General features: G+C 26.1%; 1 protein-coding gene and 1 long non-coding RNA gene across 2 annotated transcripts; one reads left to right on the forward strand and one right to left on the reverse strand.

Annotated features, from left to right (window-relative positions):
* Positions 1-3,645: 3,645 nt before the first annotated feature.
* LOC112686363 (tumor necrosis factor alpha-induced protein 8-like protein) lies at positions 3,646-8,285 on the reverse strand. Its single transcript, XM_025558597.1, has 4 exons — positions 7,695-8,285; positions 6,088-6,143; positions 5,850-6,001; positions 3,646-4,377 (listed from the first exon to the last, which is right to left on the reverse strand). The coding sequence occupies exons 3-4, from the start codon at positions 5,997-5,999 to the stop codon at positions 3,964-3,966; spliced, it is 564 nt and encodes a 187-aa protein (XP_025414382.1). The 5' UTR covers positions 6,000-6,001; positions 6,088-6,143; positions 7,695-8,285; the 3' UTR covers positions 3,646-3,963.
* On the forward strand, positions 7,232-11,696 carry LOC112686365. The gene is made up of 3 exons (XR_003148886.1): positions 7,232-7,378; positions 10,463-10,604; positions 11,548-11,696. It is a non-coding gene; the product is annotated as an uncharacterized LOC112686365 (long non-coding RNA).
* The last annotated feature ends 2,514 nt before the right edge of the window (positions 11,697-14,210 follow it).

Genomic DNA, 14,210 nt, shown 5'->3' on the forward strand with positions numbered 1-14,210 from the left:
TGAATAATCGTTCCGATTAAGAGGAAACCTATTGACGCTATTGTATTGTGAACTATGATTTCTGGTTCGTGGAAATAATAATATAATCGTATAGAGTATAGACTATAGTGTAATGACTGATTTAAATAAATAAATCCTCCACCACGCTAACCATTTTACTAGAAAATAATTATTGTTCGATACCATTCGAGTACTTTTGATTTTTGAACCAATATGGCGGTTAGCAAATGATTCGATTCTATTAATTCGATACCAGTATTTTTTTATCGGTATGAGTAAAGTATCGAAACCATGGTATCGAAAGAAATGTATCAATACTTTATTGGTATCGGTAGTATCGCAACGTCCCTAGTTCTAGAGCATTCGCTGTGTGTGTATTACGTTTTATTGTGCGTTCTATCAATCGCGTTGTTCTATTAACCGCGAGTAGTTGTGTGTTTACATATGTAGAACAATCACAATTTTCGTAAATTAAAATTGATTAATAAAATATAAATTAATGATTTGTTTTTTTAAATTATATTTTATTAAATTATATCAAATCGTACAACATTAAATAATTTAATACATGTCAAGGAACTATATACAAAAAGTATCAACGAATACTAATACGCATATGCTTACCTAAAAATATAATATTTATCAATCATATATAATGTATTATATGTAATGTAGTATATAATATAATATATACTAGTATAATAGGTATTGCTATTTTTTCCTTACACACAAACATGCTCTCGTTGTGTTCGGACAAAATCATACGCTTTGTTATTATTTTTGGCTGTGAAAGTGTTATGGTTTACATTTTTCTAACATTAGTATAGCAATTAACACTGACTAGAACTATACAGTGACCAAGCAAAAATATTGAGTATACAGTGTATTATTTATAATCATTTTCACTAGGAGTATGACCGTTACTTTGACTGGAAATTACGATAGTAACATGCATAAGCTATAAAAATAATAATATAACTTAGGTATTTTACCTATATGTGTATACCCTCATTTAAGAAAAACGTGACTTGTGTACATCGAACTCCTCCGGGCAACATGCTTATACAGGCTAATACTCTCTAATAATCACATGATTTGCATACTTGGTACTCGTTCTCATTGACAAACGACTTACACTGGTTAGAGCGTTTTTTTTAAGCAGTACTCAATTTTCATACGTTTAGTAAAGCAATATATATGTACAGCTAAATAGGTTAGGTCTTAATATCTTACATATTTATATATATATACAATTTCCAACTGGTAAAATATTACAGTGATATATATAATATAATTCAAATTAACAAATATTGATAAATCAATCTAATCTAGTTGATTTGGTAGTTATTTGTAGTTCTGTGAGGTTCAATTTAATAATGTAACATCTAAGCTCTCCACCTATTTTACAACTTCTTCTCTCGCCTGCAGATACCAGTTGGGTATTTTGCTTGATACCTTTGCATACATTAAGCGAACACTTATTAATAATATGACTAGCTGTGATTCCTAATTATACTAGTAGACCACAATCCGCAGTCACTTTATAACCCTGCAGTGTGAATGTCACATGTGACCATTTTTCACTTTACATGTTCTATTACGGTTAAATATTAACTATCGGTCACCTACTGTCGTTAAATTTTGTTCCCCCCATTGACCTTTGCTTATAAACGTAACGTAATTACATAAGCCTCTAGTAGGTACAAACAATAAGCTTTGCAATAAAGCTGTATCGGGCTTTAACTTTTCCTACCCTTTAGTCAAATATTCTATACTTCTATGTATACGTAAGTATTCCTTTTAATATTAATTCAAAGAATTTAAAGAACTAGCTTACTTTCTATCCACCAAACTTAAATTTATTTGATCACTAACCTTTTTATCATTTAGATCAGTGGTCGGCAACCTGCGGTTGACCGTGGTTATCGAGTTAGATAGGCGCAACTAGGGTAAAAAATCTGGGGGGCTACAGCCCTCCTACCAAAACTTACTACATAACCTGTAGATTAACCCTACTCTTATATACCATGTTAATGTATTTTAGATTCTGAGCCAAATTGGATTTACTGCAATGTGTCTTTTTTTGTATGTGACACTATTGTGAGTTAAGTATGCTCTATGCGGTATACCATGTATAACATAGAATATTTATGGGAGGCTCTGCCCCCTCTAGTTGAGCATATGGAGTTATGTATTCCAATTCGACTCGAAAAGTTTTACTAACTCTTATACTCTTACAACTCTATTAATCTTATTTTATGATATTGACAACTGAAACACTAAAATTTGATTTATTGTGTTAATTTTTTTATTTGTTGGTCTTATTGTGAAAATCTTTCTGAAAACGTTAATTAACTATTGATATTAAATATTTATATTCACAAAATATTACAAATTATCTCCATTTTGTGATATATTAAAAAGGATATTATGAAGAAATGTATAGATGTGAAGTACTGAATTCACTAAATTGTTACAAACTAATAAGAAAATATAAGTACAGACATATGGCTTTACATATACATATATTATATGCTAAGTGTCTTTGTATTACTGATTATTAACTACATGGTGATTATTATTTATTTCTTACTGGAATTTATTTTTTCTAAGAAATAACTATATTTTGTAAACCTATACGTCTTACTATAATTATAGTATAAGAGTAGTCTGCTGTGGTGTAATATAAAAATAATTTTAATCATCAAACAACATAGGAATGTTATGATATAATAATCAGTTGGCCATTTAACACCATTATAGTATAATTAATTGAACTTAAATTTTTTGTTAGCATTTAATTACTTGTATTATACATTTCTGACGTTGTATCATATGTTTTAAAATGCAGTTATAAGTTACAATTTGAATTCCGTATTTTGCAAATAGTTTTTTAAAATAATAATACTGTTACTATATAAGTGTATTGTTTTTTGTTCCTTTGATTAATTTTACTTATTATATATATATTAAATATACAATTATATATTAAATGTATTAAATTTTAATGTTGCAAGTACATTTTTTGTGTGCTTATTATTAAAAAAAACGAATTCATACGAATTATTGATAAATTAGTTTTTAATAAAAACACTTTTATTTTATAGAAATTAAAATGTATTAAAAGTACTACCTATAAGTATTATATTAATTCATTAAATTGGTCTCCGTATGACCCAATTTCATTTCAACTATAATTTTTTCAAATAATTATTTTCTAAACTAATTGAGTTATCTTTTCCATTAAAAATGAATAAAGTATCTGTAACAATCTTTTATAAATAGTAAAAAAAATTTCACCTACTTACATTTACAGACCACAAGTTATTTGCTTATTTAATTATTTAATATTCTTAAATATTATGACGTAAATGTGACATTACATCAATTGTCAATAAAAATTTCCTAAAAAATAACTACAAAACATACATGGAAGTACTGTTTTATGTTTATTAAATATATACGTATATATATATAAATAATATATTAACTCATAGCATAAGCATTAATGACAAAAGATACTAATATTATAAATTATATTTTCCAAAAATAGGAACTACTAATTACAATGAAAATAGTAAACAAAATAAATTAAAAATGAACCTACTGAGAATAGTAATAAAAACAAGTAGATAACTAAAATAATAATATTTAAATAATATGTGTGTTTTATTTATACTGACACTCAATCATTTTCTTAACTGTTAATTTAGATTTTCATGTACGGTGAAACTTTTCTCATGCCAATTCTTTGGTCATTGCAAATAAAGAAGTACCTATAAAATGAGAAGCTGTAAAAACTTAACATTTTTTAGTCTCTAAAGATTATGTTAATAGTATATGTAATAAATACATTTCAGAAATAATTTATACACAAATTTAATGTAGAACTTCAACGATATATAAGTGAATTTTAAATACAAATAATAATTATATACATTTAATTTTTGATTTAGTAGGTACCTACAAGTCTCTATCCAATAATTCTTTTAACCCGTTTATTAAAATGTGCATTGTTTCAGCTAGTTCAATATCTCGTTTGATAAATACAGAGTCTAAAAATTTAGGATTTGAAAAAAAATCAAAAATTTTATCGATTCGGAATAATGACTTATCTGTTAAATGTCTTTTAGTCAATTCTTTTAACATATCTCTGCACTTAAATAAATAACTAAGCAAATAATTTTTGTCATAACTGAATTCGATGTCGTAAAAACTAACTGTAATCATAATTAATTCTCTAAATTTTTCTTTAAAATTTTCGGCTAATTTCAATTCATTACTATCGAATTGATCATTCCTAGATAATATACCTAGTTTAACAATTATTTTTATTAAGTTCTTCGTAAGTTTTTCTGATTCTTTTTTATTTCCCGTCTGAAAAAAATTAACAATATCAAAATAATTAGTTTTTTAATAATTATCCTATGTTCATGTAAATATTGAAAATATTTACACATTGGTTAATCGAGTAAAGTTTTTTTTTAAAGAATAGTTAGGAAATTAAATTTAGAGTAAGTAAGTAAGTTTGCATATGTTAAGTTTTTCATGTGATAACAAATTTAATTATTAAATATATTATATAAAAGGTGATCTACTCAAGTTGCTCAATTCAAAATTTAAATTGTAGCTATTTGAATTTCAAACGTATTTAATGAGATAATTGCAAGTATCTACTTAAATTATATATTAGTATAGTGTATATCTACATATATTTTATAAGATAAACAAATTAGGTATACTAGATACTGTTAGTAAACAGCAGATACAAAAATGTTGTTTTTTTTAAATTTAAGATTATAAAAAAAAATAATGACAATGGCTCTTGGAGTGTTTAAAATTTAGTCAAAGCATGTTAACGAAAAAATCCAGAAACTTGTTTCCAATCGATTTTTATGTTGATTTCTAAAGTATAAATTCCAACCAACCAATAATATTTGTATGATTTAATAGTAAGGTTAAAAATTGTCGTTGATGGAGTAATTATCAATCATAAACTAAAACGTCATATTGTTACTTTATATGAGAAATTAAAAATGTAAAATTGTTTATCTCTAGAAAAATTTTACATTTAGCAACATATATATATATATATATATGGTTAACCTTTTATATATCTTAGTTTCTGTAAGAATAGTTATTCATGGATTGTAGGAAGACGTTGATAAATGCTAATCAAAATAATTATTTTGCCTATGGGCTTATTATTATTACAGTAGTATTACGGTATTATAATATTTAATAGCATACATTATATTATATTTTTAATTCAAACTTAAAAATATGTATATAAAAATGGTTTTAAATTATACTTTTATTTATCGTTTATATAACTGTAAATTGTTATCTGGTACATGTATGTGAGAATGTACGGATTGTTTGATTGTTTTATGTACAAACTATACTGTTTATTTTGCGAGAAAAGAATCTTAATTACAAAAGGCAGTGACTCTTGCATTCAAATAATTGTATATGTTTAAGATATAATATGAAACCTTAAAATAATATGTTTGTATTTATTAAAATAAGTCATAAATGTGAAATCGAGCTGCACTCAAGCCAAAATTAAACTACGTAAAATATTTTTTGAATGTTTTTTCATAACAGACAGTTACACTGTATAATTAATCCTGGACATTTTAATACTGAAATAATAATTTTGAAAATAAATAGGTTATGGGTTTAATTAAAAATTAACCTTTAAAATATTTGCAACGAGTTTCTATAGAGAAATCATCAAATAGTATACGTATTTATGGTAGGTACATTGTTTTTGTTTGTTGTACAAAAATAAATGTAATATTTAATCTTCCAAAACATGTTAAATTATGTAAAATTGATAAACTTACATATATCTTTGCTAGTCTATACAAATTATCCAAAACATTTGCGTTTCGTTCATCGATGAATAGTTTTATAACATTTTTGTTGGTGACTTTGCCTAAGAATTTTTTTTGGGCATGCAAAATAATATCCTTTGATTTAAATCCTTCTGTCATCCCTGTTAAGGTGAATAAAATTTAAGTAAATTAATAATATTAAGTAATTAATAGTTAATACAAGATAAAATATATATCATTAACTTACCCACAAATTAGTGAATTCGATTAAATTATTAAATGTCAGCAACTTTTGAAAATTACCTGGAAATTATATTATTCATTAACATATTATTAATCATTAATTTCCTCTGAAGTATTAATGTTATCATGTAATATCTTAAAAAGTATGTATAAGTTAAAAACATGTAAACGTATATAATGTACATTAAATACGAAATTTAGAATTTTAGATAAACTCGAACAAGGAAAAAAATAACTTTTTTTAATTTTATATCACGTGACAAAAACATACTTAACAAAATAACTCATTAGTCATAATATATCTTTGTTTTCTACATAAATTTAAATGTAAACTAAAAATATTAATTATTTATATTTATTTATAGTATTTATATTTAGTGGTATAATTAATAGTTGGGAAATTTGTTGTGGCGTTTAAATATGATATTCGTATGAGCTCAATCATGAATTCATACTTATTTTTACATACATCCAAAAACCTTTCTCGCGTACTTTAATCTTTATAATGCAATTTTGTTATTAATTTTTTTTTTTTTTTTGTCATAAAATATATAATGTCTAAAATAAAATATTACCTAATTATAATCAAAAAATAAATATTAGTTCGATGTATACCTAATACATAATATTTACTATACCTATGCATTTATACGTGTAAGTAACATAATTGTACATTGTTTTTAATTAACATCACTGAGAATTCTTTCAAGGTCTACTTCATTTAACGTCATTGAAATTAATAATATTCAAATAACTTTTACCAGTCAATAATATTTGTTTAAAAATATATATATAGTTACCTACTTAATAACATATACATTATTATGAGGATCGTGTTTTTAAATTCTAATTTTCTCCTCCTATAATTATTTTTAGTAAATTATTGCTGTTTTATTATAATTATCATTATTTTATACTTTTAACGATCAGGTCAATGTTTCGTCATTGATGCATATTTTATTTGTTAATATTTGCATTCCATAGTACAGAAGTTAGTACATTAACTAGTAATACACATATTATTACGTTTCAAATGAGTCACAAACTTATTTTTCTTTATATTTTAATTTTTAAAACAATTTTCACGATTTATAAACATTTTTGTGTTTTTATATTAAAATATATTTTATATCCTACAATATAATGTATTAAAAATGTATAGAATAAATATTTAATTTTATACAATTTTAATTAATGTATCACAAATAATGTAGATGTATACAGTGTTCCATGTTTGTGTTATTAGTGCATGTGTATCCCGATAATCATTAAAAATAATTGAAAAAAAAAAAATAGTAAGTAGATATAATTTTAATAGTAAATATTATATTTTTAATAAATATCAAATGTTCAATTATTGTTAAATGAAATTGGTACTATATATCGCATGAATCAACATTAAATGTAATATTGTATTAGATGTTTAAACTTTTTGTTTGTTGTAATGGATATTATCTTTAAATTAATAATATAACTACCTATAAATTATCGATTCTAAAAATTAAAAACTATATAAATAGTAAATCTTTTGAATGGATGATTTGTAAATCGAGCTAATTCTTATAATTCATTCATTTTTTTTTGTATAGTATTTTCGTTGTTTTTACTCACCGATAAAATATGTGTTCGTGGTTGAGCTACTCGTATTTGAGAATACTATGATTAGTACTCATTGCGGTGTACATATACGATACATGAGAGACCAGTGCTGCAGAATGCTAATAACGATAATATTATAATAATAATGAATTCAAATTCATATATTGTGTTAAGAAGTACTAAAAATGATCATCGAAAAATGTTTAAACAAGTATTTCGTTTATTTTTTATTTTATATAACTTATTAGTTGTTTAGCGCGCCGGTTTGTATTACGCGCGCAGTAGTTGACGGTTACCAACACAGGAACTAGACTAAAACCGTTTGTGGACGATGAGAGACGGAAACGAAACAGCTGCCTCCTTGATATTCGTATATACGGACGACAGCGGTTGTAATATAATGAGTGCAGTATAATAGGAAATAATGCAGCTGCCACCTTTGCACGCTTGCGATGATGATAATATTATGTAGGTATAGGTATATGCACATGCTCGTAAAATATAATTCACAATATATACTAGTATACTGACTGACATATCGGTCCAGGTGGGGGGAATAATTAGCGAATCGGGAAAAATACCTGTGGAATAGATGTTAACCATGTAATCTAATCTATAAGCTGTAAATGTAGGTTGAGAAATCTGTTAGTGGACAGTATGTTCTCATACCAATTCATGTAAAAAAAAATTACCAGTAAAATGTGCATATTGTATGAATAACTGTTACAGATTGTAAATATTCTTAAATAAAATAACATTTATCATTATTATAATTATTTTTATATTTACGCCAAACGTGCATTTATAAGAATTCATCAACGATAAACTAAGACTATATAACTATCAAAGTCATGGCCGGCGTTAGGGGTGGGTGACCTGGGCCTACGCCCAAGGCGCTTGTTGAAAGAGGAAGCGTCTCCATGATATAATATTAAAACCGAAAAAATGATAAGACTTTAGCAATAAATTCTATCTATTTTATGGATTATTATAGTACCTATACAATAATTTAATCACAAATGATTATTTGTCAATCGTCGTCCATAATCGATATTTATTTAGAATTTAGTTATTATTAGCATCAGATAACGACAGAGAGAACAATATTATATAATTTTATTTTATAATAATTAATAAATATTAATTATTTAATTATAATTAATCGTTTTATAATCAGTTCAATCAGTGGCGTAGCCAGGGGGGCTAAGGGGGCTATGGCCCCCATGGGCCATGTTTATGTGTATAATGTATCTTGACTATTTAATAGAATCAATGCTCGTTTTAATTAAAAGCTTATTGATGTTATGCCACTTGAAGGACTTATTCCGGCCAATTTAAATATGTATGACGATAAAAATATTATAAAAGCTGCTAAAATATATGTCCAAGATCTCCATGATGATACCTCATCTACAATCAGAGCTGACCTGTTCATATGGAGGCAACAATGGAGTCAAAATACTATTCCAAAACCGAATTCTGCTCTTGATTCACTCTCTCATCGCACCAATCTTCGACCTAACATTAAAATACTTTTACAATTATTCGCCACGTTACCAGTTACCTTTTCATTCCGGAAAGAACGTTTTCAGCACTTAATCGCTTAAAAATTTTTTTAAGAAGCACCATGTCGGAAAACAGACTGAATGAGTTAGCTATGACTAATATAAATAAAAAAGAGCAATTCGATGAAAGTGAAATAATAACTGAATTTGCCAGAAATTCGCCTAAGAGGATGCAGCTGTCAGAGTGGAGCAAGTGACTAAACACTGAAACCAAAATTATTATTATTATTATAAATTATATATTAATAAATATTTTTAAAACTATACTAAAATGCTTGAATTACATTTAAAAACTTGGTGGTAGATGGTGGGGGGGGGGTTAAGGGTGAATTCTCATATCCTCTCTTACCTTACTTATCCAAAAAAAGTAGTTAGCCCCCCCATTTAAAAATCCTGGCTACGCCACTGATTTCAATATTCCTCAAAGAAGACAACGACAGTTTAATTTATATTGGTTCACAGAATATCCATATGTAGAATACAGTTTATATACTGATTCAATTTGTTATTTTATATGTGGATTATTTCCTAATGGTCCAAATTGTTTACATACTGAAACATAAAAGTTGTTAGAACATGGCAAAAGATGAAATCTAAAGGTAAAAACTGAAAAAGAAAATTGGAATTACATTTTACATCAAAATCTCACAAATTCGCATTGAACGATTACAACAATTTTATTTTACATTCAATCATATCAATGTACTTCTTAAAAAAAAACACAAAAGAAAATCCATAAATTTTATTCGCCAGAAAGAATTTCATAAAGATGTAATTCAAATTTTGTTTGATGTATCTCATACTTAAGTACGTCAGGAATTACCTTTCAGAGGAGACGGAGATGAGAAAAATGGGAACTTTAATTAAAATGTACTTACTTTACGTCATTCTTCAGTTATGAAGACTTGGGATATAAGAAACCAAATTTTAACCGTATCACGTTTATTATATATGAGTCATAACTCTCAAAATGAGTTCATTACATTATTTGTTTTGGAAGCAAAAAAATAAATAGTTAACAAAATTAATTAAGCAAATATGTATTCAGTTATGGCTGATGCTACCCCGTTATGTAGACTCATCAGAAATTATATTAGAGTGATTAATTCGAATCATTGAAAGTAGGTAACTGATAAAAATGAAAAAAATAAAGCACAAAATATCTGTCATGTGTTAACTAAAAACTGTTATGATTTGGAGCGTATTGTATTTCAGACATACTATTTTGCAAGCAGTATGCCTGGAAAAAATTAAGGAACTCAATCCATGTTAACTGAACTAATTGGTTATCATATACCTACCTTGCATACCTTGTCAAGTCTATAGATTAAATGCATTTGTAGAGCATAGTTATGAAGTGAGTATTATAGTTTTTGAACTTTTTTTCCACCTTAAAATGTTTATAAGTATTTTTCTCTTCAAGTACCTATAGGTATAGTGTAGACAAAACTCTATAAAATACTCGTAATTTGTTTAAAACTAGATGGACTGCAAGGGCAGAATTTGTAAGGACGGTTTGGCTGTCTTTTGAAGCAATTGTTTCAGTTCTACATGAAATATCTAAAAATTCAAATATTGATAAAAACTCTAGAGCACAAGCATTAGACTTTGAATTGAAAAGAAATGTTTATCAATTGATAATTGAATTTGTACTTTATGAACCATATAATATACCAAATAAAAATGTTTTCTGAAATGTTGGAGACCAAAGATCTCATATGCATTTATTAGACACTAAAAATCGACTTAGAGAAAAACTCATTACTAATCAGGGGCGAGTTTTATCACAAACCAAGGGAGGGGCTAATGGAGGTTTAAGAATTTAATTAGTTGGTTTTTTAAATCTATATAAAATTTTAAACTACAGAATATGTTTTTGAGTCCCTCATATGTAAGTCATTTTTTTCACAATAATGACAAAGCTTAAATAGTTACATTATTGGTATCAATTTTAATTTAAAACCATTTTAAAATATATGTAAATTCATATAATTAACAACAAAAATGAGCTATTTATTTATAAAAAAAATATATAAAATAGGTACCATATTCATCAATGACCATTGACATATTTTATTATAATTATTAATATATAATAACACTGTTTTGTAAAATGGATAGTTTAGTCCCAAGGCCCCTCGGCTAATGCCCCCTTAAACCCGCCCGTGATACTAACGGAAAAAAGGTAATTTTATTGTTGGTAAATGGCGTTTTAAAATTTGAAATTTCTCTAGGATTTTGATTATTATTTATCTTATAATACAGAAACATATTATTACTTTACTTTAATTGTTGTATAGAAAACATATTAGAACATAAGCGTACTAATGGAGTGGAAGGAATGGACAATGAATGTGGAGAAATGTTCAGTCTCTACTGGATCACTCTGCTGACTTGATACATCACTATTTGCCATAACACTATACTAAGCACACTTTGCACAGGAGCATTTATGAAAAAGATTATTTATATAAAAAATATAAGGTATATATATTATATAAAAAGATTATATGGTCAGTCATTGCTGTATATGGTGTGAGAAGGGGGATATAAAATAATTAAGCGGTATTTTTTACCTTGATATCCATAAAAAAATTGTATTTTTTATTAGTTTTTATTATTTTAAATGAATGATTAAATTTAATATTTACACATAAAATACCTCACGTTGCCGTTAGTCTGAAATCTTGACACTTTTTGTCGTCGAAGAAATAAAAAAAATAAATAAAATTCGGGTGTAGAGGGAATAGTACTTCGCAAGTCCTGCCATACCATGTGTGACGTTTCGGCCTTGTTTCCATCTACTGCTCAGAGAGTACACTTAGTTATTGACCTATATCAGGACCGCTTAACAGGGGTGCAATTTCAATGAAAAATCTGGGGGTGCTGAAGCGCTTCTATCTTTTTCATGTTCCTTAATGGTTATAGACACCCGCAACCCGTACAATTCAACAGTTAATAAAATATTTGAATATTTCTAAATTTAAATTTTTCGCTTTGATTTTATATTTTTATTGCGCATATAACGAATTAACCATCTGTAAACACAAATGTTTCTTTCACAAAATTAAGATTCTAAGTGAAGCTAAGATTATTATGGTTTTATACTGATGTTTGTATTTTATTTTTTAACACTTTTTCGCATAGAAATACTGGTCCAAAAGTTTTTTCTATGAACTTTTTAGATTTTAAATCTGCATGCGGTGGTAATTTAGATAGGTCATTTTTATTAAATCTTAATAGTTTTTCTATGCGTGAGGAAAAAACCGTCTCGAAACGGTAAAAATACGCTGTAAATAATACTTTCATTTTTCAGATTTTAGTTATTAAGTCATAATTTCAAAATTAATAGAAACTTAAAACTTTTACTTTGTAGCAAAGATATTTTTTTTTTGTATTTTAGAACATTTTCAAATAGCGACTTTGATTTAAATATAGAACTTTAAAAATACCTAATTTTTTGAAAGTCTTTATGTAATGACATTTTTATTTTTGGATATTAGGTGAAAATTTAATAACAGCTAACTCATATACTGAACATTTTTTAAAAATCGTTAATCTGAAATTTATTTCATAAGCGTTTAAGTAAATGTTTATACCTACAATTTTACGCATTTTACTGTTTTTACACAAATTCTCAACAATAAATGTTTACTAAAAAAATTTGGTCTATCCAATAATAGTGAAACTTTGAATACAGATAAATATTTGGTTAAAAAAAAAATTAATAAAATTATAAAAAGTAAAATTTTAAACAGGTTGATAAAAAAAAGAACCTACCTATAATTAGACTAGAAATGGTAAAATATACTCATAAATGGTTAATTTTTATATTGAACCTTTATACAGAGTAATTCAATATGATGATTTCAGTTTAGGGATTTCAAAATCTGATAACCTACCTATTACTATTATCCTATTAACTTCCACCACCATTATTTAAATAATAAATTTAGATATTTATATAATAAAAACTCTGTTTTTCTATACCTACATAATGAGTAATAAGTATTTAAATTCAAATTAACATGAACACATTTGGGGGTGCTAAGCACACCCAAGTCACCCCCAAAAAAAAAAAAATTACGCCTATACCACTTTGTACCATTGTTGTCCCGTTTAGCGAACACATAGGTTTTATGCAGTGGCGTACACATAACTTTTGTATGGAGGATCATTTGCAAACAAATCATTAATTTTTTTTTTTACGTTTCTAACGCCCTAACACCGAAAACATTATTTTATAACATTTAAAAAAAGGCATAGTGTATGCCCTCCCTTGTATATGCCATTGATTTTGTGATAGAAGCAGTTTATGTACCGGATATATTGGTCATAATTTTGATACGTCGACGTGGTGCTTTTATGTTGATAGCACACTGGCCTAGCTTATCTATAGCCAGAGCCGGAAATAAAATATAAAAAAAAAAATTAATTTTGTTAATAGTAGGTAGTAAAAAAAATTTTATTTGTGATAAGTTATTTTATATAATTTGTTGTCATTAATTGTTTGAGTTTATTTAGTATTTATTTGTTGATTATATTTCGATGCCCAAATTCATTATTTCATTTAAAAACTCAAGATAATATATAGTATAAATATTTGATATAGTATGTTGTAGGTACTTATATTATAAGCTGAAGTCCAATCAGTAAGAAAATATAAATAAATCAATTTACTCACAAACCTCTAACTTATATCTATTAAAAATTAATAATTAAATTTAATTGTAATTAAACTGATAATTAAGTGTTAAATTCACATTGTTGAATAACAATAACTTATTGTTTTCAAGAATATAATTTAAAATTTGAACAATATTTCTAAAAGCAGTACAACACAGAGCTGGTGCCAGTATTCAAATTTAGAATAGACATGGACCGATTTTCAATAAAGCTATTTGGTCAATGTTAATTCTTAATCCTCAATTTTTTTCTTTAAACAAAATTTAGTTTAACATAT

Source organism: Sipha flava, unplaced genomic scaffold (assembly GCF_003268045.1).
Source record: "Sipha flava isolate LNK unplaced genomic scaffold, YSA_version1 307_pilon_pilon, whole genome shotgun sequence".
NCBI lineage: Eukaryota > Metazoa > Arthropoda > Insecta > Hemiptera > Aphididae > Sipha > Sipha flava.